The sequence below is a fragment of the Lasioglossum baleicum genome, chromosome 13, assembly GCF_051020765.1.
Source record: "Lasioglossum baleicum chromosome 13, iyLasBale1, whole genome shotgun sequence".
In the NCBI taxonomy this organism is placed as follows: domain Eukaryota; kingdom Metazoa; phylum Arthropoda; class Insecta; order Hymenoptera; family Halictidae; genus Lasioglossum; species Lasioglossum baleicum.
In genome coordinates, this window is record NC_134941.1 from 5,543,521 (window position 1) to 5,569,347 (window position 25,827).

A 25,827-nucleotide genomic window follows, 5' to 3' on the forward strand; every position below is an offset into this window, starting at 1 on the left:
ACACCGGTAATTAGAGGAGTATAGGTAAAATACATTTTGCGTTTGAAGACTGAATGATAGATTGAAGGATCATCTGGGAACTGGCATCATCTAACTAAACTTTGCAGCGGTATTGCTTAACAAATTATCTGCTAGTGTTACTTTAATTTATCGAAATGGATACAAAATTTTTTCGATCAACTCCGGACAAAATATATTTAAATATAATTCAATGTATGCAAAGTATAATACAATAAACAATTCATATTACGTTCGACAAGCTAGAGTAAAAAAATAGTAAAACCCATCTTAACTGTACTATGCAGGTTTTTCTTACATAATTACGAACTGAATTACAATCAAATTGTGAATATGAAATTTGCAAAATGTGTATAACTAACATATATTTTGAATTTTCATTAAGGGCCCAAATAAAAAAGTTTTAAAAAATGCCTTTATTATTTTTGCTTGTAATCTTGTAAATTATAATTTTTGGAAAATCTTTTTCGCATATCATTTCGTAAACCAATGCTTCTAATTGATTATAAAAAGTCAGGTCGTTTAGTACAATTATAAAAAAGATAGTCTATTTCAAAGGATGTACGAATACTTTTACACTCACTGTATAATATATACAATTTTTAAAATTGTTCAATATAATTTTCACAATAATGGTATTCCTCGAAAAAGTGGTGGGTTCAATTTTATATAAATTTTTCCTGTTGAAAGGAAGTACTGTTGTCCACTGTCCACCACTGGAGACGAAACAAAACTGCTCTGCTAATTGAATTATGTAATATCGATGGTTATAAGGACCGATTAAGTATCGATCCTTGAGTCCTTAACTTTTCCCCGTGATAGCCAATAATTATCGGCATTGTAGGCCAACAATAAGCTATATCCCTTTCGCCGACAACTACAGACGGGCACACTTAGCACGTGGCGCAAGGGTTTCACCGGCGCATGTATCGACGCCAGCCTCGTCGACAGTGGACTGAAATTTGCCTGCGATTAGTAACACAATGCTGAAGCGAATACTAAGTACGTCGTTTAGCTCGAAACACCGTGGAAAGGCGGGGGCGGCTTTGACTGTCCGTTTCTGCCTATCAAGTGCGCCGCGATTTTATGGTAACCGTAGCCGAGAGCCGTTCGTTCGTTTTCACCGACGCGACACCGTGTTTAACAATTTCGTTTTACGCGTATCATACGTATGGACGTTGCCGAGGGGGTTTATTGCGCGCACCGTTTCAAGAGCGCAATGGAGCTGCATGAATAGCTCCTAATATTGTTGAAGAATGAGCTGCGCCGGCCGAGGGTATCTAGTCCTCTTTTTCCCCCGTTCGAGATCACATGTTGAGGAACTACTCGTTTCAGAGAGAAACGCCAAAAAGACAACGACGCACGGTGGTCAGAATTCAAGAATTCAGTGACGTTTCGTCTGAACATCGGCCTTATCCAATACCTATTTAAGAAGCTAGATCAGGATTTTTTTTAAGAACAATTAATAAGTCAAAAATTTTGAGTTTTTACAGTAACATTGACATAACTCTCAACTTTAATCTCCATTTTTTCTAGACCGAAATATTAAAAAATGACAGAGTTATTCTATAACAGATGGAACACTATATCAGGCTAACGAGATTGAAATAATTCAGAAAATAGCTATCGAACAAATATAAAACATATTACATTGTGTACAGGAAACAAATGTTGTTTCATATTTTTCAGTGAAGATTTCATTCCGATGTTCCTTGTAGTTCGTTAGTTGTACCAGAATGTGATTAAAACTCTTTGACCAGTACTGTGAATTCTTTTTATCGATTGCATGGTTTCACTCATTACATTGCCACAACATCAGAGACACAGGGTGTTATATGTATATTAAGTGTAACTGTTGGAATATCTCTTGAAGTTATAAAAACAATGTTTTTGATCTTTGAAAAAAATTTATGGTTTCGCGATCCCGTAGTCAAGGATCGTGGAGCAACTCGTTGAACTCATCAAAATATTCAATCGCTGCACACGATGGGCAAGGCAAATAAACGATTAAACGATACACGGTCCAAACAGAAATGCACGATGAAATCGTTTCGCGCTAAGAGAACGCTTGAACGGCGCAGTGCCGCTGCCGCGCTCGGCAAAAATTTTCAGCAGAACGGACGGATAATAAAGTGCGAGTTCAAGCGTGCAGGTAAGAGGAAAATTTTTCACGAAAGCACTGGGAACGTGACCCATAAAAACACGGAGTTCTATCGATTCTTCGCACGTTTACGAAGTGTTACTTAACAATTTCTGAAAAGTTACGTTGCCCGCAGGCAGTTCGAAGTGAGTCTGTGCCGTCGCGGGGGACGTGGGCTGAGAAAGAGCCGAGAGAGGGTTGAGCGAGGGTTGAAAAGAGGGAGGGAGGGTCGAGGTAAAAATAAGGAAATTAAAATACCGGGTGAACGCAGTCCCAGACTCCAGCATTACATAATTACATGTGCCGTGACGTATCGTCGCTACAATGTGGCAGATCGACAATATAAATGTACAACAATCTTTTTGATTTCTAACAAAGGGAGGTATTTATTCTAGATGATCGAGAATTAATTCCTTATTTGATCAAAAACGAGTTGCCACGTAATTTTAGATGATCAAAAATTTGTTCCGAGTTGCTATATTATTCTATAACTTATAAATAATTAAATTATACTTGTTTTCAACTTCTAAAAATTTAAACATAAATTTATTAGTGCATTAGGATTTGATTACGTTAAAAACCAATGCTAAAACTGATCTCTAAAATGATCAAGAACTAGTTCTCTATATCTTCATTTTTATGAGTCACTGTACAGTGGCGGACCTACACTTAAGTACACTTAACAAAATGAAACTTTATTTCATCTGCACTTGAACATTGTATATTTATACAAAAATGAATTAATTATTTATAAGTATAAAGTATATTTTGATCGTTTATAGCTCGTAAACCAATTAACTAATTTCAATGAAATTTTCAGAGCGTATATAATTTATACAACACGTCTTTTAAATTTTCGTTATTGGCCCAGCTAAAAAAGTAGTAAAAATCAATTTTTACTATTTTTTTCCGCAATTCCGACCAAATGCATTTTTTCAAAATATTTTTTAGACGTCATTTGCTAAACTAATTCTTCTAGCCTTACAGAGAAATTGAAGTCGTTTGGTCCATTCATAAAAAAGTTATTCTGATTTAAAGTGTGTTGAATCAGTTATGCTCCTTACTGTAAACAGTCATTACAGATGATTCAAAAAATACACTCGGCATTAAAGTTCAAATATAAAGTGTACGTAAGTATATGGCCGCCACTGTACATCCGCCATGCATCGCCTATATTAAATCTTACCGTGAGACTTCTGGTTCTGACCGCTTCCTGCAAATGGCTGCCGAATTATAATCTTCTTGCCGTCTTCTCTGCGCCAGGATACGCGGGGCGGTGGCACGCCTCTCGCACGGCACGTTAACCTCACCTGTACGTGTTATGAAACCAGAATTATAAAGGGAATCGACTTCGTTATTGCCGAGCGAGGCGTTATAACGCCGGCTTTCGCCCCGTATAAATATCTTTGGAAAAATTAGAGCCGCGGGGCCGCATCGCGAAAAATGTATTCGCGCGGAAGACCATTCCTAACCGCTCGGGATTATACCCAGCTCTTATACGATGGAGTTGTTCCTTGAAAACTGCCTCGATATTATGAGCAATAAACGAATGATTCAGGGGATAGAAGGGGAATCCTCGTGAAAATCGGAATGGCTTGAATTTTGTTGCAGCCACTTGGCAGGTTTCGTTCCCGACGCGACGGCCTCGCAAATAGCGAGTATACGATTATAGAGAATTTTTCGCCCAGCCCGCAGATGTATTTTGCAGAATTTTCGCAGAGCGTAATACATGTTAAATTTACCTCGACCGACTACGAGTACGTTTCATTCCGTTTCATCTACTTACAGCAAACAATGGTAATGTCGGTGAGAATACATTTGCGAAGGCGACTGACAACGGTAAATAAGAGATTTATCAATAAAATAATGTCAAAGTTATTTCGTCAACCTTGTGCTCAAATGCGAAGGAACGGAATTCAGATTTGTCCTGAGGATCAGATATATCGAAGTGTATATTTTCATTAATACATTAAATAGATTATGTACTCCGATTATATTGCGTCCACTGTAATCCATTGTATTCATTTTAATATTAATGTAATTCCAGACGATTTCCGTAACCCACGCAATGGCTCACGAAAATATTCGCACGCTTACAGTTGCAACTTTTAACGCGTGAATTACGAGGATGTAGATACACCGAACTATTTAAAACAGTGTGATATCTATAGAGAAAGAAACTTCTAAGGTTGTGTCAGTGAAATGAGAACATATTTTACCGTGGTGGACAGTACTCGCAGTATATATTTTATACAAGCACACAGCATCAGTGGGTGTACGAAATTTAATGCATAGCACAGAGCACTGAATTACTATGATGTAATTAATTACGAGACTACGGATCTTTGTGCAAAATAAAATTTTTCTACCTCCTTTGCAACATGTTCCCTTTCTTAATTATTTTAATAGGTTGAAAATGAGATAACAGTATGTTTAAATTCTTCTAATTTAGCAATTAGTTTAGCGATTACTTTATAATTACTTATTAAAAAGAATATCCACAGTTTCTGTTCCATTTCAATACTTGCAGTAAATTTTTGTAACATCATGGAGAGTTCTATTAAATCGTGTAATTTACTAGTATTATTACAATTTAAAACAGTTTTTTTTTATCAACCATGATGTTAACACGTTTTCGATTTATGGAGATATTTGCTTGTTAGTTAAGTGATAAAATATAGGGAGCATTCCCCTAGTACTAAAGTTTGAGTAAAGAATAAATATTTTCGATTGCATTAATTTTACTGATTGGTTGGTATATGCGATTGATCGTTGGGGAATAAATATCTTTGGATCTATGGATTTTTAATCAAAAGTTCCTACAACTGTACAGTCACGCGTTGATGAACGCGAAATATTCAATTGTCAAATGTGTAAAAAGCTTTTCATGACTTTCGACCTGTAACTGCGATTTTGCACCATTTTAAATCGTTTGTAGTTCATGTCGCCGTTAACCGATTTCGATGAAATTGGCAGCACGCATATAACTGGAATATGTCCATAAACTATACTTTTATAAAATTTTTATTACAAGCCCAGATAAAAAAGATTGTACGCTGTATTCACAATTCCGATCGATTGCAATATTTCCAAAACTTTTCGTCATGTAGTGAACCGATACATCCAGCTTCCAAAAACGTGTCCAATTATAATGGAGTTATTCCATGTACATGCCTTTGAAGAACCAAGGGAAATTCAACAATTTTTTAAAATATATAAAATTATGTTTCTTTAAGAAATAAATGTACTATATAATATTTAAATATATAGTACTTTCTAGAAAATTGAGTTAAATATCTTTATTCAACGTTATTCAAATATTTAGTAAAACATAAATGTGTAGAGGTACAAAAATGTTATAATGTGAGAAGTTTTTGTATAAAAATATAAAATTATATTATTAACATCATATATTATACAGGGTGTCCCGAATTTAAATGGCAAAACTTCAGGAGCGGGTAGGGGACCCAAAAACCAAGACAAAAAGTCTTTTAGAGATTTGTACTTATTTATTTACATTTTATTTACGTTATCATCTATTTAATGTAGATATTGTTCAAAATGTTGCCCTCTTGCAGCAATGCAAGCATTACATCTAGCACTGACTTGATAAATTGCAGTTAAACATTGTTCTGGTGATAAATAAAATGTAAATAAATAAGTACAAAAATGAAAACTTGTTTTGTTTCTTTTTTTACGATTTTCTCCAAAACGAAGCAAAAACGAGCAAATCTCTAAAAGACTTTTTGTCTTATTTTTTCGGTCCCCTACACGCTCCTGAAGTTTTGCCATTTAAATTCGGGACACCCTGTATATTAACAGGAAAATATTGAGATCGATACAGATGGCAATAAAAAAAGAAGCGAGTTGCATAAAATTATTTAAGATCATATATTATGATAAAAATGGCTAAAAACTAGAATAACCACATGTTTGTCATATTTATAAAGTAATAAAAATTTGTAGTGTTTCTAAATCTAACGTCAAAGGGTGTTCGATGAATGGTGTGAGCCCTTGTGCCTTTTCCCAAAGTGGTGAGTGGAGCAACACGATCTAAAGGAAGCCGCACACTGAAACGGGGTGACAAGTGATGCGGCATACGTGTATCAGTGCGCGCGGAACAACAGAATGTTCATTTATTTGTACACATTAGCCTGTGATTATACGATACCATACGCCCCGCCACTTGCCATAGCACCTCACCGTGCGTCATCTCCAAGGCAGTGTGACAAAGCGTGTTTATAGACAGAGCGTATTGTACGCCGGAGAATCTGCACCCTATAATCGCATCTCTCGGTTCACATAACGCGGTTCCAGGGAGCACTGGATGCAATTTTGCATTTGTTTCGTAGCCTGGCGAACCCGATACTGTCTTCCCCTAGACAAAGAAGTGACGAGCTGGAGGGAGAGAATGAAGGTCCCTTGATATGATGGCGATAGCAATTCCATTATGCAGAGGTATACCGAACCAAGCACACTTTCTGACATATGTTCACGAATCTTGCAATTTCAGCGCGGAAAGTATTTTTATTTCTGGAGGGTCGATTCTACAATGTGTCCTAGTATTCGCGATATGACATTGTTTCATATTGGACAGAACATGCTATGTCGGAGAATGTTACAATTCTCTCTCGTCTCTTCTATACACAACTTTGTATTATTAGTCGTTTGACATTTTTGTATAGTCTCGTTTAATTCATGATTCCAATACTATCAAATTATGGACGTCTTGTATAAAATGTCCAAACATTCTAAAGAACTGACTTATTAAATTCATACGTTCGTGGTAAAAATGAGCAGTTGCGATTTGAGACAGTAAAAAGTTTAAAACAATTCTAGAATATAGATATCTTACTTTTTTACCAATTAAAATTATTAAAGAAAGAAAGCAATTCCTAAGTGACTTCTATTACTTGTAGCAGATGCAGACAATTTAGATTTTGCATTTTCTGCAGTCTAGTCATCAGCAAGCAGTTGTTAAAATTTGTAATTAATTTGTCTATTAACTTTTATCCATTTCACTCAAGTATAAGTACATTCGTGATGTCATTAAAAATTGAAACAATAATGAACTAAAGTCAAATAGAGTGAACAATAAATTTTCAAAAAGCAGATTGGGTATTGCGTCAATATAATACAAAATAATGTTATAATCGTGTGCGTGAATTTTTACATTCGAAAACGCAATGAAAATCTCGAAAAATAAATTTCTAAAAATGTCGTGGAAAGTTTAAACAGTGTATTCAGAAACCGGCTTCTTTATAGGATCTAAGAAATCTTTTCAATGTCGGGATTTACTGTAATCTCTTTCGGAATAAGAAAATGTGTATAACGCACAGTACCGCTCAATGGTATTTGAATTCTCGTGTTATATACACTTTAGGGGATAAAAGCAACTAATTGAGAAAATGAGAAATAATTGATAATGTCACAATTAATATATATTTAGTGTTAACTTCCAATTATTAAAATCCAAATTTCTTCTTCGTTAAACAAGTGACTAAATATTTTTGTTTCTCGAACGTGTTTAAAATTTATTGTATACAGAAATCTATTAGCATAAACTTATAAACATTTATTAACAATTACTTGTTTATTTCTATTTAAGAAATTTGAACATTTTTATCAGAAACCTTTTTCCAATACAATATTAAATAATACAATGTTAATCAGAATATGCGTTGATTAAGATTGGAATAATTTCAGTTCGTAATCGTGACGGACGCAAATTACTTATGTCACTTATAAAATTGCGCGCAGCTGTTTACTCAAAGTCTAGAGTTTTCGCAACGAGCTTTTACGAAATTAAAATTTATGAAGCCATTCTATGAGACCTTGTGGGCACGATTGTTAATTACTGTTGGACTTTCTTCTAGCTTCTCCGCTAACTTGGGATACGTTTGAAATACCTCCGTACAATCTGTTAGTTGAAATAGCTTTTGATATTTCAAGCATAGTATTTTCAGTAATTCGTAGACGCATTTTAACAGTAAATGCTCTCTGAATTTGCCTTTCCATCGAAACCATTGTATTTCATGTTTTAATGATCGCTTTGTTAGTCGTTCTCGGCAATATTTTTTTCGTATTACCTCGATAAACAAATTTCTCGTTAAACAAGACGCCCCTGAATGAAACGCATAAGCTGCTTGAATTTGTAATATATGGCGCGTCATTTTGCTACGTGGTAAATCTGTCCAGCACAAGCAGATTAAATTTTCGTAGTTGTTTCTTGAGACTCGGTGAACCTCGACGAAATTTTTAATTCCGTGAGGAGCACCATTTTGAGCTCGTATCTTCGAATTTATTCATTATTCATGCATTTGAAGTTTCTTATTTTGGAAAAGCCGGTTTGAAACCAAATTTTCACCGAAGCGTGACTTCGTGGTCGCTACAGTGAATATTTAATTGGAAGATTAGCAATAAGAGGATTTTCCTCGTTCAGAACGGTCTATACACAGATGTATTTGGACTTTTCTTGTAATTATTAATGAGATTTTCCTAAAAATTGTGAGATTCAAATTGTACTTCAAAGTGCTCACTTTCTATCAAAGTATGCTTTCGAAGTTCACTTTTATAAATATGTTTTTCCTCTCAAATCGTATTAATTAAATTAAACACGGAATTTGACTAAAATAGTCGATGGTTATATGGTAATATGACAATTATTTGAAATTTAAACAATGCTACGAGTAAATGAACAACGTTAAATTTTCACATTTTCGAAGACCTGCAAATCTATAATCGATTCGCTGTACATTCTCTGTTTTACATAATTACTGTTCAAATACGGTCTTTCAACGATTATTCAAGTCTGAGTTCCTGTTCCATTCATCGGCCCGTTAATTTATATAATTCATGCACATAAATTTCACATTACTCATATAAAACTGCTAGAGACGTTTTATTAATTTCCACGGGTTGTAAGAGCGCTACAAACTTAAGAATATGCTCTAGTGAAAGTAATTTACGACACTGGGGCTCTGTAATACAACACTTATGATTTACAACTTGTGTATGCTAAATTAGACGCTTCAAAATGGGTCCAGATTTATTGTGGTACGAATCTTTTTTACAAAATTGTAACACCTTAATTATATCACGATTTTTTAAAGATCAGAAATCCAGTATTTAAATACTTCTGGAAGCCACTACAAATCTTTGTAGTTAATAAAATTACTTCAGCACCTTTATTTACTTAGAACTGTATGCAGATACTGTTTTCACGAGAAATGTTGTAATGCCATCAATAAACTTTTAATGTGACAGTTCTCTTGACAAAGTTAGCCAACTTTATGACGTGAAAATAATCGGATAATTACAACGTTGCACCCATGAATCAAACCATGCTGCGACAACTAATATTGCAATTTCAACACATTGAGCTCACTATTTTAATAACAAGAATCCTTGGAGACCCTAGGTAACTAGAAATTCCAGGTTTACCATTCTAAGAGATAATTCACAAATGGACTTGAAAAGAACCTGTCCTGAAAACCCGATTCATCTTCCAGTGTAAGATAACGATCCCTGGAGACTAACAGAACAACAGCCAACGGATATAAAGACGGAGATTACCAGGGTCAACGTCTGCTTCGAAAACCATAAACAAGGTTGTCCTCCGACGGTCCTAGAGGTTGCACAAGCAATTTTTCGCACGCATTCTTCGGCCTCGACCGAGCCCTACAGGACCGTTACAAAAGGAGATATACAATTCCAACTTTTCACGGAGAAACAATTGAAGACGAGACTATCTCAAACTATTCCGCAGAAATAAAAGTTGATGTTGAATATATTCATATTTATGATCGTATCTAATTCGTGCAAGATGCAATGTTTTAAAAGCAATTCATCACGGAACACGGTTAATTAATTATTATAAAACTGATAACTAGACTGCGAATTTTGTTCAAGTCACAATTTTATACACATAATCATATTGTTCAAACCGTTTGATATTTTCACTTGAAATGAGAAACAAGAAATAGCTAATTAGAATAATTTATTTCGCAAAATTATTTTCAATACTATTACTTGGAAATAAAAACAATAGTTCTCAACTAATAGTTGTAACAATTTCATAGAATGTATTATTTCTTTATCTTCTTTATTTCAAACTTGACAATAGAAATAATTCTCGAATTGTGTGAGATAATATTTCACCCAAAGTCATTTCAGAAGTACAATTTTACAGTTGCCTAAAATAATTATAAAATAAAACAACATATTACTTCAAATGATATATTTCAAATAATAGTATTTCAGAATTGATCACAGGCCTGAAAATAATTATTAGACTGCGGATCTTTATTTATGCAAGATAAAAATGTTCGGTTAAACTTTACTTTACCGGACTCCAAATTAGTGCCTTTCTCCTACGAATTATGATGGATTTGGTATGTAATTCGATAGACTTGTACCAGGCACGGATGCAGATCGTAGTTTCGATCCTCTAGGATCAACAGTTAAGGAGCTATGGTTGTTTAAAGTTAAACATTTTTTACAGGTAAGGGAGCCGCCATGTTGGTTTGTAGTGACGACCGCGAGCCGCTTACTTTGCCGCCCCCTCGACCTAATCCTAACCAACTTAGTAAGCGGCGTGCTGCGACCGTTACTACAAACCAATATGGCGGCGCCCTTACCTGCCAAGAAACTGGAAATAAGTTCAACTTTAAGCGATCATAACTCCTTAAGTATTGATCGTAGAGGTTCAAAACTTCGATCTGCATCCGCGCCGGGTACAAATCTACTGGATTACATACCAAATACATAATAATTCGTAGTAGAAAGGCTCAAATTTCGAGTCCGGTGAAGTAAAGAGCATCCAAATGTTCTACTTGAATTACAAGAAACTGGAGTTAAATAGAAATGTATTTTCTAACAGTATTTTTAAATTCTTCTAATGTTTTTACTGTTTTAAATTACACTTACTCATTTTTCTCATAAGTGCATAAAATCCGCTGTCTATATGTACAATGATGGCCCGTCTTCGGCCTCGGTAACGATCCTGAATTTTCCCGAGGCGTTCCACGTGGGCTCGCAGGGTCAACAGTGTTTTCCAATTCTACGAACCATCCGGTCCGTGACATTGAACCAAAGGACGTACCCAGAGAAGCAAGAGCCAGTGTCTCGAGAACAGCCGGTCTCGGTACCTCGGCGAACGAAGTTTGTAGTGCGCGGTTTCCGGGTTAAGAGTATTAAAGTGTGTGCAGTGAGAAAATACGTCGGGAAGGCAAGTAGTTGAGAGAGCCGCTGTCAACCAGCTACTCGAGCACTTCGACTGGCGTTAGATAAGTGACGAACATACTCTTTACGTATGAATACACTCGTTCTCGGAACGTTTTTCAATTGAGAGTCCTGGAAATACAGTGGCACCGCGACACCGAAACCCTCGGACACTGTTTGCCACTTTTATTTCACGATGACTGCTAATCTGGTCCCATGCACACTAATTAATTTCTTTACAGTCAGAAAGTCTCCATGCGCTTTTTAAAGTGGAGTAACTATTGGGTTGGGGACAAAGTTTCTTCGTACTTTAATGCAGAAATGAATCAAGTTTTGTTCATATTTTAAATGAAGTTTATTAAATTAAGTATGTGCCATTTTGATCGACCACATTTTGCCATTTTTGAGGTGAAACCATAATCACTGTATAACTTGTGATTTCTGGGCAAAAAAATGCGATACGTGATTTTCACAGACCTCTTTTGAAGTCAACCTTCACGCCATTAAGGGGGCCGGCGCGGCCGTGCAAGAGTGTGTGGGCACACGCACACATCGCTAAATTCGCATATACGTATATGCAATTACAAGGTGTACGACTTTTCGAAATTACGCTTCAGCATTGCAAGGAGTAGTTCAGAATTGGTCAATTATGATTCCTAAAAGTCAGATACAGGTGGGTACTGTGCCCAAAATGCATATTTTTACGTTATAGAGGAATAATTTGTAATATTCGGCGAAGACAAATAACAATTCGGCCTGTCACAAACGACAATACAGCACCTCGAGGTTCCGAAATTTTGCACTAGTAGCATGACAATCTGGTTCCGAAGTTTGATGGTTGGACGTTACAAATGTTCCCATAGAATATGGCTGATAATGCAGTGAGCGAAGTGAAGACAATTCTAAATGAATTAGTTGATACAGTTTCCATCGGTTTTTCCTTACCGATTTCTTCCTACGGGTTCTTATAGAACAGCTTCCAACGCTAAACCTTAAACTCGCTATTGTTTAACGGTAAACTGGACGAAACTTGATCAACGAAATCCGATATTCTTTAACCGAATGAAGGAAACTTTATCTTGTTTTGTCGAGCGACACAATTAAATTGCAAGAGTACCACGATTATTCCAACCTTGCAATCTTTTATTTGCACCGGGGAATTGTTCCTTTAAAATAACGTGCCTTTTGTTTCTGTTGAATTTATATTGCTATATGAATGATAATCATCTGTCGAATTAGATGTGTTTTAGAAAACTCGTGAATTTGTCTTTGGCGCCTACTTACGATTTTATAAAATTTTTTTGGAAAATTCATAAATTTTATTTAATAAATATAAATTTAATACTGATTCTGAAACAGTGCTAATTTAGTCATAGATTCTATTGTGTCGTAGCATTAAGTTTTACACTCGGATAAAAAATCTTGTAAAATCAATATTTACTTGTTCTATTTTGTAATTATATCTATTTGGAAATGAGATCATTGTGAAGTTTGCAATGCTAACACATTTTTTAGCATTGCACATTTAAATTGTAAATATTTTCACGATTCCTTACAAATCAGAATTTCTGATTCAGAGGCGATAATAATTACCGGAGCAAGTAAAATTACCGTATCACGGTACACGGATTTTTGAGCAGTGATTAGCTCGGTTTTATCATTTCCGACGGAATACATTGAGCGGACGGATTTTCTCCGCGAGAGCTTACTTTGAGACGATCGTTTCCTCTATTCCGTCGTCTGGTGAGGTTCCCGTGAACGACCTTATCAATTTCGAATTAAGGACACAGGTAGGTCGCGGACCGATATCCTAAATCTGGGATGATACAGAAAACGAGTTTAAAAGTTCTAGCCCCGTCTCATTGAAATTCAGATAAAGTACGAAACGTATCATGCGCCGCGTCGGAATATCCCGTCACGCGACGAGATTTTTATAAACACTCGAGAGGAGCGAACGGTGGGAAAACCGCTCGACCGCGAACGCTCGCCATTAATAACAATATTTATAGCCGAAATGAAAAACTATCGTTCGTTTGTTTCGATGGCTGCCGGTACGGGACCGTTAACCGAAGGCTAATTCACGGGTTCCGATCGGAATTGGAATTTTCATTTTTGATGAACCCTGCGCGCTCGGCTCGCAACCGTGGAGACATTATGACAACGAGAAGCCGGAACCAATATTCCTTTTCGAGAATGCGTTCAATTTTCCGAGTGAAATTCGGGATATTTAGACAATCGTCCTATGCAAATCTTTGCTGTCCCGCTTCTTCCACGCGTATTTTTCCTTTCGTTCGTTTCATTGCTGTTCCAATCAACCCGGCTTTCGTATCTTTGATATTCATATCGTTTATGCTGAATATAAAATACCTTTATATAATAGTTGCACGCAGCTCGATTCGAACTTACTTCCGGTTGAATTCGTAATGTCTGAAAATGCTAATGTATTCGCATTGTTCGGAGAAAGTTGAAAGTATGCTTATTCATTGTTTTGATATTATGAGACATATTAATGAGTAGGGAAAATGGAAAATTGTGACGACATTTTAATAACATTGCTACATTATTTTTTATCTGTTCACAAAATTCAAAGGCAAAGTTTACTTTTATTTCGTCTCTGTTTCTCACAGATGACATAGAAAATGTTTATTTATTATTTCACACGAAGAATTAGATTGCAGATTTTGTGCATTCATAATACAATTATCAATTAAAATTTTAATCAAGATTGATTGATTGATGCGTACGATTAGAAAAGGGAATCATTGAAAAATCGACGATTGACTCAATCGGTTGACGAAGTAAATCGTCAATCGTTGATTGAAAGAAGAAATCATCGAAAAATCGGAGACTAATTTAATCAATTGTTGAAGTTAATCGCCACACGGTCTATCCATAAATTGTAATAAGGAGGGAGAGGGAGACAGAGAGCGGACATGGAGAATTGACAGAAATATATCTGAACAAACACTCATTTTACATTTTTTTCAGTATGCATACAGTTTCGATTACGTATTTGATTTCGAAATTTCTGCAGTTAGACGATTACAATTGAAAAGAATGTAATTAAATTTAAGTAGAAATTTATTTGTCAATCGTTGATTAAATTTTTGCCCAACTCTGACAATTAGTTATAGTGTGCAGTAGTAGAAAGCAGTGTGTCGCCAAATGAGGGGAGGGAGTACGAATTGAGGACGAATTTCGAAAAGTTACGAAGTGTGGGGGAATAGCGTCGTAGAAGGGGACGGTAGAATGCGGACACAAATCTTGATCAGGTGACACTGGTGGAAACAGTAAAAGCATTGAAACGTCCGACTTTTTTTAAATAACAAAGAAATCCTTAAACAGCTCCTGTTTCTTGGAACAGATGCGGACAATTTTAATTTTGCATAAAGATCCACACTCGACTAATAACGACCGCTAGGGTTTATCTAACCGGTTAAATATTTTAGCCACAGAACGGAACCGGTCGTGTTTGTACGTTTACGCACTTAAAGATAACCCATTCAACTCGCGAGAAATGATAAACAGCGGTCATAAAGCACCGGGGCCGGGCATAGTCTTTTACTTTCTCATTTTCCGCAGACCGTAAATACCTCGACTGATTAAATATCTTTGAACAGTCGTGTGTATAAGGTAACGTCGAGTTCCTTTTTTCCGCGCGCGTCGCATAAATATTCCGTCCTTAAACGTACGGTATATTACGGTGAGTTACGTCGTCATTTCTCCGCGGCTTTTTAATTGTACTCGCGCGAAATTTAGTGGGCGAACTAGTTTTAATTACTGAAATTCACGGGGAACTGAATCTCCGTTGCATAAGCGTGCCCCCCTTCCCGGCTCGCAGGCGACGCGATCCATCTGACGCGATTGAAGAATATCGCGAAGAAGGAAGTCTACACAGAGTCACTTTTCAAAGCACTTTAACGTTCGTTCCTGGGGAAATGTAATATTCCCCGGAACGGGGGTCGTAGCATCAGCTTTGATAAGAAAACCAGGAAACGAGAAATATTTACACATTACGCTACACGTATGTCTCGGAAGTACCGCGATTCCGTGATACGCACACGCGCAACAGGTTATTGAGACGCTTTAACAATATTCACGGAATATTCCTTTCCGTGACGTTTGACTGAAATCTATGAGACTCTCGATCTAAATGTCGCAGCATGTGCAGGACGTTTTACCAAAGGGAATTTAAATCTCGTGATTAAAGAGGAACAGAAGTACGATTTTAATACGTCTTGATTCTCTGCCGGGTGGATGTTGCAGATCGTTGCAAATGTTTTCGGTCAATGATAACTAGACAGGACAGTTATGACAAACATGACAGGATAAAATTCGAAATAAAGATCATTTCAGAGCAGTTGATGAGCACTGTTCCGTTGTTTTTAACGTTTTAAAATTATTTAAAAAGGGGACACATTTTTATTGGACCTCTGTCTCTCAAAATTGATCCAGACAATTTGTATTTTGCATAAAGATCTGCTGTCTAATCAGAACTGTAGTAAAGTACGTATTGCATTTATAATAAAAAGAGCTTTGAGTCTTTCTTTGTTTATATTTAAAGGAACATAGTAATTGGATTAATTTTTAATCGTATGTATTATATTATATTTAGATAGAAAATATTAATACTTTATTGAAGTATTAAAGGATTCATATTATTACTAATTTACAATAGCCTACAATGATTCATACTAATTTTGAATTGAATCAATTACTCACCTGTCCTCCTTCGCGTTCCATGACATCGCTCGATGTATCCTCAGGAATGAAATCAGGTGGCACAATAATTGACAGCGTACCTGTCTGAAAAAAATATTTTTCTTGAAACAATATTTAATAACAACTAAATTACGAAAGTGTTATTTTAATATTCTAATTCATATGCGTGCAATACAAGTACTCGAGTTTGACTTTTTTTCATTATTTGCTTCTATCATTTGAATTTAAAACAATTTATAACGTGCTACTCTTCTTCATTTCACCTAACTTTAATAAATGTTGTCTCGTGTCATTTTTCATTAATCAATTAGTAAAAAGGTTACAAGCTTCATGAGATCAGATATTTCGAGAAAATTGAGATCGAAAATCCGGTGCTTACGCGTGCAGTTGAACAAGAACCGGCTGGCGCGTCTGATCATGACCAACCAATTCTACTTGCGAATTCTGGGGCAGGTGAAACCGCTGAACTTTCAATTGTAAAAATGAAGCGTCAACCGAAAAAATGTTATTAATTTTTTTTTTACTTAGTTTTGAAAGTAGAGTTATCCCCTCTTATACTACTCGTCCTGAGATACTCTGTATATACAAGACCGAACAAAAATCAGGAACAATTATCCCATTAAATTAAACTAATACAGTGATGTCCTTAAATCTTCTTAATACTGCTTTGAATTGTAGTTACCCATTTTTATCATAAATGCAGAAAAGTCTAGAAATGTCAGAAGAATTGTGTGTGTGTGTATGATATTTTATAATATTTTTATTTTTCATAAAAATCTGATATCTATTATTTTAGCATAAAGCTACGTCCACTAGGGTGGACTTTGTTTTTCGACCATGAAATTTTTTGGCCCCGTATCCCAGAATTGTGACAAATGTTGATAAAATATCTGGAAAAAATTTGGGGCCGATTGGATCATGGGAAAAGGACGCGCAGCAAATTTGAAAATTTGGAATTTTTTAAATCTTGACATAAATAGACGTTATTATATACGCGACTGTGTTAACCCTTTCGAAGTAATTCCAAAAAACTCTCAGTTAACAAGCAGTCTTCGATGCGTCTTAAAAATGTAATTATTCATGGAGGGATTGATTAGGTGTTTCTCTCTATATTAAAAAATCTTCAAAAATCCTTTGACAAATTCTGTTTTGTGGCGTCAGGATACTGCTTTCGATATTCCATCACAGTTTGTAGTATATATTGTTTTTCTTCTTAGTTTCTTGAAAAATGTTTTCAAGGTCATTTGTTCAAGTTTTCAAGATCACTGATGTTTTTTCTATTAACAACTGTTTATGCTATACATGGATTCTTAAAGAGAAAAAAAGACAAATTCAACGATATATCATAACGTCTATTTATGTCAAGATTTAAAAAATTCAGAACTTTCAAATGTACTGCGCGTCCTTTTCCCATGATTCAATCGGTCCCAAATTGTTTCCAGATCATTTTCTCAACATTTGTCACAAGTCTGAGATACGGGGCCAAAAAATTTTCGCAAAATAATTTTCGTCAAGTATAGCTAAGGTCCAATGTCCACACTGAAGCAAAAACATGTATCTCAAAAACTCACTTTTTCTACCGAGTAAAAGAAAAAGAAGGGAACGAGAGGCACCAAAAATTCGTTCGACGTTGCTTCGGTGTGGACGTAGCTAAAGAATTCATCACCGAAAAGTAGCTCGATGACAAACCAGTGCGAGCCAGTATCGCATAACAAGACCGAGCGTACAATTGCCACGCCACTTACATCCTGCGCGACGTTTCCGTTGTGCCGAAATTCGCGGCGCGCGCTATATATTTTCCGGTTACGCACCGGAACGGGCCAGAATTTAATGTTAATGATACGCTTAACGGCTGCACAATGCATCAAGTAAATTTCCTTTCTTACCGAATCTCTAAATTATATCCGTACACATTACTCTATTCGCGGAGAGCGAGAGAGCGGGACTGAATAACGCGCGGAAGCCCCTAAATCCTGGCTGTATTTCGCTTCCAACTCCCTTAGCCCCCCCTTCCTCCCTTAGTGGAAGCAGGAGCAACATATCACGGGGTTGTAAGCGACACGAGGAGAAGCAGGGTGGTGTGCCTGGGTGGTCGACGCCGTTGCCAATGAGCGGCCGTGGCTTTTCATTAATTAACGACAAGCCGCGCGCTGCGATATAATAAGTAACACGGTCGACGCAGTTGTTGTTCGCGGCCCGTTCCACTGTTGCCTAACAATCCGCCGCGGAATTTTTCACCTCCGTCGAAGCAATCGCCGTTAACGTGGACCAGAGGGTGCAAGGACGACGCCAAAGAGAGAATGAAAGAGAGAGAGGAGAGAGAGGGAAAAGGGGTGGCTTGGGGGCAGAGTCTGCGTCGAGGGTGGGGATAGTAAAGTACGAAACGTCGGAACGGATTCTCCTTTCTTCTCCCCCGGGGCTACGTTGAATCGCCCGCGAAACTGCTTGTTCATTACGTATTTGCAGCGCGATTTCTCTTCCGACTAAGGGAGATTTGAGTAGTTGACTTTCATCGGCTGCGAGATATTCCCTTAAGAGCCGGCGAATCCTACGGGATTGAAAAAGTGTCTTTCGCTACTTCTTCAGCGTCTGAATTGTGCGTTCGACCTCTTTGTCGGACGACTCGCGAACCCACCGCTCCTCGTGATTGCACCGTAGTTTTATTTGCCGATAAATATTTCGCTACCGATCGTCTCGCTTCTCAAGGATTCCAGGGGTCTCGTTGGACGAAGATGGAAAACGGCGATTGTTTCGGGCTCTTCTTCTCGGCGCGTCGCACAGTGCACGCTTATGGGAGTCAGCAGAAAGTTAATAACTTCTAACGTAATCCATTTTCTGCCTAAGACCCCTCATACTTTTTTAAACAGGACAAGAACGTGGTTCGATTGACGAGAAAAAGGTTAAGTTCATCTTTATTATTTAATATCGTATAATTACTAGAGGTGTGCGAGAACTTGAAAATGTCGGGAACAAATTAGATCGGGTCGGGCCGGGCGGAAGTATTTCGGGTTTCCCGACCTTTCTGCACGCGTTTAGTAAATCAATGGCTCTAATTGCTAATAGGAAGTCGGCCAAATTTTTGAAAGGTTATTCGGTTCTATAAACACAGTAGAAATAGCTTCGTCCAGCTAGCAAACCCGTTTTGACCACTCCGCGCCGTGCGTAAATAAAATAAAACTGGAATACAGGCTGAAGCTGTTGCGTACACCTAAGATCCGCGCCGACCCTCCAATCAGAGTGCTCGCAGTTCCCCAGTGCCCGAAAGAAGTGAACCGTCACCGGGGTAGAACGAGGAATCGTAACGATCAAGTCATCAAGTTGCCGACAGTCGTTAACAACCTGCGTGGTGGGCCCATGCGCGAGCACGCTAACAGTCGAGATCTTGCGAGACATTGCGAGCATCGCTTATCAGCAAACAAGCTGTGACTACTGTACCGTCGTAATTCCTCAACGAGGGGTTGGGAGAACGAAAACGGCGGTGTGTGTGTGTGTGTGTGTGGGTGGTGGTGGTGGGTGGTTAGAGGATGGTTGAAGCCAAGTTCGGTCTGCGTCAGGACTTTTCCAGGTGGTCGTACGTCAAACCACGAAACGTCAGTGGAGTCAGAAGGACCTCGCCTTTACCCCGAACGCGGCTCCCCACCCTTAATATCTTTCCACTCCACTTACGGGTTAAGGGAGCCAGGCAACAGTCGACAGAAGCTGGAACCACCTGCACTGCGCCCTCGGCAGCAGGCGAGGTGTGCACGTAATTACGAGGATGTAATCCACGCTACGACAAAACTTCAATCGTTATAACCGAGTCGTCTCACAAGTCACCGAACTGCTTAAAACAGTCTCAACGAATACGTTCAGCCGAAACAAGGAGCAACGAGACGACGACGACGACGAAGCAACGCCCCCGACGATCTTGCATCCCTAGTCTAGGCTTCACTCTCCCATCCTCTGCGTGACAGTTCGGTGACAGGCAGACACGTGCCCGAGCACGTAAACTTGACGGTGTCGCGGCAGTGAATTATGAAACTACGCTTCATTCCATAAATTAATTATTTCCTACTTGGGAAAGACTCAATCCAGTCTCCTGATAAATATACGCCTTAATTGCCGGAGACCCGATAGGCTTGTTCCGAAATTATTCTGTTGATCCACGGGGGATGCATTGTTTGGAAGCGGTGGGTATACAGATAGCAGGTTAGGGGATCGAATCTGCCATTGATTTAAGCTATTGATAAATCATTTGATACATCGTTAACCCATTGGCGTATAACGGGTTAGACTCGTAATGCAGATTCCAAACACAATGTACTAAATATTGCTCCTTTCTTTTAGATCGAAATGGAATTCAATCTTTTTGTAACCATTATTTGGCATTAAAAATCAGTATAAAAAATAATATATGTATGCTCGCGGCGCACGGTTTCGATCAGTAATACAGACAAAGCAATTTTGCAAAAATTAACCTCTCAACGTTTCGATCCAGGTTTGGATCATTTTCAAGAGAATTGCGTCTGAAAATATGTAATGAAAGAGTATAATAAATATTTCACAAAGGAAAGAACCACTGATTATATTGAAAACTTTTTGAAAAACATACTTGCTATGTATAAAGAATGTTTAATAAGGTATGGTTGAAAGACTGAGTTTCATGTCGGTCTAAATTGAACTGATTGTGAGATATAAAGATCGTTAAGAGAGAGCAACACAGAACTATTGGAACGACACATATTGACATTCAGCCAATCAGACACAATGATCGACAAGCTGTTGAATCGATTCTTGGCGGTAAATTCAAATGGAACGAAAAGCCAATCCCAACAAAACACATCCAATTGAATACCATATACATATGGTAAGAAAATAATTGACGTTCAATAGTTATGACCAAAGATGTTATAAAACACAAGTGGTTATTGGTAGAAGATCACAATACTATGTGTAAGTGGAAATAAAAAAAAATCAGTATAATTCGAGACAATTCTTACATTAAGAAATGTCTTGCTGTGTAATAAATCGTTGAACGTTCGTCGATTTAATCATATTTTTATAGAACTTCTACTGTCATATCCGTGACGTCCTTCTGATTTAGATGACATCAAACACGATATAATTGGATCATACTTACTCGTTTAATTCACGATACAGAAGAGTCTCTATTATCCAAAATAATCAGTGGAACACAGTTGTGTAGCTTCAGTGGTATATTAGAACTTTGCTGATTTGTACAATGAATCGTGTTGTATGTATATTGTATACAGATTGTTATAAATTGAACTATTCATGAATTCGGTTAATGTAGAATTCAAGTATCATCGGTTCAGAAATCGATTATTTGATTGAAGGATAGGCACATTACACGCCTTTTGTGATGAGGATTGTAACGGGATATTAATGTACTTTATTTGCAATGCAGATTTGGCAGTAAGCTGCTGTGACAGTCGTATTTATAAAAAATTTTATGTGGTCCTCCAGGGGGATCTTGTTAGGGTAGGGCTAGGTTTCAGTTTAGCACTTTCGTTTCAATATAGTGGTAATATCATGATCTTTTTTAAAGTGTTAATAGTTTCGTTTGTTTGTAAATACCCTCTGCAAATAACAAATTAAACATTTTAAGGAACTACTTGGTTGATAATGTTTAACATGTATCGCATATTAGACTCCTGCTAAATTTAAACAAATAATGAAAGATCGCGGTCTTCATTTTAGAAAACGCTGTTCGTGCGACCCTGATTAAATGAGATTTAAAGGTTGAACGACGTTTTTAGTAGCTGATGGAAATAGAAGGCTTCATTTTAATACCATGACCCTATGGAGACTATGTTAAGCATTAACGAAGTGCTATTTCTACATCTAAATGGTGTAAAATATTTTTTAATAATAATTTTAATATTATTCAAATGCTGTTGCTAAATTCGTGAAACAGAAAATTATATAAATGAACAGTCCAGGTTGAAACTGTTTTTAACAACTTCTACTATTTATTTATACTCTGATTTTGTAGGTCAATCCATGGAATTGCGAATTTGCATACAAGAATTTTCAGTCTAATTACAAATAAAAAAGTTGAAATCGATAGTATTTTAAATAATTTTCCACACGACTTTTAATCATTTTTTATATGAAAAAGTAAACTGCTTTCAGAAAATCCGGTGAATATACTGTTAAACTTGAATACGATGTGACAACGTCATAAGGATTATTCTGATCGACATGGGTATTATTTTAATCTAGACCTGCCAAGAATTCTTAAGACACCTTTACAAATTTATGAAAGACTATATTCCTGCCACTACTGCTAACAATATTTTAAGACATGTATTAAGAAAATACAAAAATGTTTTCTTAACTCTTATGCACTGTTCAGGTGAATATAAAAACGATCAAACGTTTAAAATATTTTGAAACGTGTCCTAAAAAATTAATAGAATAATAAATAAAAATGATAAAAAATTCTAGAAATGTAAAATAACTTCCAAGTACAAATTGATTGAAAAATTCTTTTTTAAAAATTTCTTTCTTATAAATGTATCTGTTGTAAAAATATTTTACCAAATCTTCTAGAATTGATGAATTTATTTCAATTCGTAGTGGCAAATTAAAATAATTATGACTATAGCTCTACAACATTTATTTTTAGAAGATTTAAAAATTATGCGATAGGTATACTGAATCGGTTGAACTTTCTTTCGCCGCGAAAAAAAAGCAGCAAACGCCGTCGTGATGGCGCGGAAACTGGCAGGAAATGCAATTAACGAGAACCAGACTATTCGGAGATTTCTTATTATTCCATCTTCTTCTGTGTACCCTTCCAAACCTTATATAATTCACTGTCACCACTTTGCCAAAAATATTTTTCTATTTTTATTACATTGCTTTATTGAGACTGAAATAAAGTACATATTGTATTATTATTATTATAACCCGTAGTATCAAAGCTTTTTATATTTAACTAATTGCTGCAATAATCGCAAGAATTAACCCACGTAATGGAACAAAAATAAAAGATTTTATTCGAATTCCAGATCGATAATCTGATTAGAAACAGTTCAGATTAACAAATCTTTTCTGTGACTTTCAATATTTTCGCTGATTCATCAAACCGGGGACACCTAGTGGATGTTATTAATCATGCTGTTGCAACTGTCATTCTTACAGATTGCCATAATTATTTCATGAACATGCACCTACATAAATTGAATTGATAAAAATATTTTTGATATTCAATAAGTATTTTGCTTATAATCGGCTTCAGTTTCTCTACCAAGGTAGAAAGACGACGTGTTACGAAATTACGAAAAAAAAAATAGTCGAAAAGCTTTAATAGACAAAATACGTTCGTTCAGCAACGGGATCGCGAAGAAAAGAGGCGAGGTATTATTCCGAAGCAGGAATTAATTGTGCAAAAACCGGCGTATCGAGACAAGGAGCATGTTTCCGCTAATGCAAGGAACTGCGAGGCCCAGTTGTATTAAAACAGACAATGCCTTCTGTTAACCGTACAATGCGTGCGAGCTCGAAAGGTGGAGCAAGGGTGTAGGAGATTTCCTTTCGTCTCTCCTATAAACATCCCGAACTGCAGTTTGTTAGCCGCGCAGTCGAAACGATAAGTGTGCTGGAAAGGGGCCGCCTCGTTGGGATCGCGCGGAAACGAGCAGAGAAATACAGTTAGCCGAAACGAAACTGCTCATAGAATTCCCCGCAGGAGGGTGGCGTCGAGTTTTACCACTCTGGGATCTAGAGAGCCATGAGGAAACCGAGCGACGAATTTCGCGAGGGGGGGTGTGGGCCAAGAAGAGGGGCCAAGGGGGTTGTTACGATGGAACGAAAGGGACAGAAGAACCCGGCATTCAGCCCGATGGAAGGGTTTCCCACCGATTGACTGATGCATTTTCGCTAGTGTTTCTCGCGTTCATTACTTAGAGACCTTGCGCGGGTCTGTGCAGGTTCAAGTCAGCGTCCTTGCCGTTGGCGGGGATGAGGGTTGGGGGTTTACCGGGGATAGAGCGAGCAAGAAGAGGGTCGAGGGACCCACTAACTTGGCAACCATCGTAACGGCTGCTGCACTATTTAAGATTACCGTTTCTTCCGCGAGGGGAGAGAGAAAACGGAAGAGGGAGATTTCTGGACAGGTACGGGGAAGTCTGTGGGGCTCGGATTCAATCTGAAATGTCGGAAAATTAGATCTCAAAGGAAAGTCTCGGCTCTATCTCGTACCATATCACACTTTGCCGAGACGAACAGAACCAGTACGGCGCGGTGAGTAGAGCGGGTAGGGTTGGGGCGAATACTTTGTAGAGAGTGCCTGTTGGTGCACAGGCATGCCTGTTCACTGAGGATGGGAATGGATGGTCGGTGGTTTGGTCGAGAGTCGAGTGAATGAAAGGTGACGTTTGCGCGTTAGAGAAAATAGCTTGTTAAAGACGACCCTTCTCCCTCGAATTCTTTCCCGGGGTGGTAAGGTCTTTGCGGAGGCGGGGCACTTCCACGTGCCACGTGGTGATGTTCGGCCTTGCCTTTAGACTACGTTCGCCGGAAATGGAAGGAAAAATACAGCGAACGAAACACGGCCACGGTTGTTTGGGAATTTGATTCGGTCTAATGAAGAAACTATCGGGGGGTGGAACAGTTCCCGACGACTTTATCGCCGGCCAGATTGCCCAGTAGCCTCTTTGCTGCTAAAAGCACCAGCTAGTTCTGCGCTCGTGAAGACCGTGCGGTTCGCGAATGCGTTGAAATTTTTAGCGTGGGATGGGAATGGCTCGTCTCGCTGCTCGTCAATTTTATGCAAGGTTATCTTCTCTCCGCGCGTCTGAAAGGCAGGAAGGTATGTTAAAATAAAAATTTTATGCCGGCATTCAGATCGACCCGGGCTCCCAACCGCCATGATGCAGTTCAACGTTCTTCGGGAGTAAGCGGTCAGCGGTACGGTCTTTTGGGGAAGACGAATTATTTGGTTCTATATTATTGCGGTGATCAGACGTCCCCTACCCGAGAGGTCACAGTCGTTTATTTCACTGATCTATCATTTAGATCTATTTTTTTTTCTAACATAACCATTTTGAGTTGAAATACAATTGAACATCAGCACACGGCACATAGTGTGCGAATTTGTGTGCAAAGATCGAAGAAAGCAGTTCGCGTTCATTTTCCGTCACTGGAATATAAATGACGGCGAACTATTTGATGAAGTTTCGTATATTAAAATGTGATCAGTGGGAAGATTGAAGACTGGCAACAAAATTATGAATCTAGTCAACATAGATGGGTTGAAATTTTTTAATACTTCGCATATAAATACCTTAAAAAACATGAAACCTGAAAAAGCCCAAAAGGGAGCTTACAAATCATCTTTCGAAAAATAATTGAATTAGTTCTTGGGTGATCAGAAATTAATCTATCATTGTTAAAGCATCAAATAGAGCTCGTGGATGCGTAAACTATTGTTGCATCCAGCCAATAATAATAAATACGAATAATAATAAAGACGAAAAGCGTCTTTATGTTTCATGAGGACGGCAATAAGCATGCATAATATATGCGGCTCTATACAACAGTAGCAGATTTCGCCGCGAATGAAGCAGGGTGAAATCTAAGCATTATTTCCAAGGTGCTCATAAACGAAAGCTGACATACCAGAACTAGAGGAGACGGCTTGTTAAGTTCCCTGGAATGCTGTGCTCCAGCATCTCCAGAGAAATACCTTCGATACTTGCAGAGATTGTTACGTCGAA

At 37.6% G+C, this 25,827-nt stretch overlaps 1 protein-coding gene across 3 annotated transcripts in view; it reads right to left on the minus strand.

Annotated features, from left to right (window-relative positions):
• The window catches only part of LOC143214762 (lachesin), a 156,497-nt gene that overhangs the window by 33,717 nt on the left and 96,953 nt on the right, over positions 1-25,827 (minus strand). For all 3 annotated transcript variants that reach the window (XM_076436134.1, XM_076436133.1, XM_076436135.1), the window contains exons 5-6: positions 16,103-16,186; positions 3,345-3,468 (exon numbers count right to left, since the gene is read on the minus strand). In XM_076436134.1, coding sequence (XP_076292249.1) covers positions 3,345-3,468; positions 16,103-16,186 — 208 coding nt within the window. The remainder of the gene's footprint in view (positions 1-3,344; positions 3,469-16,102; positions 16,187-25,827) is intronic.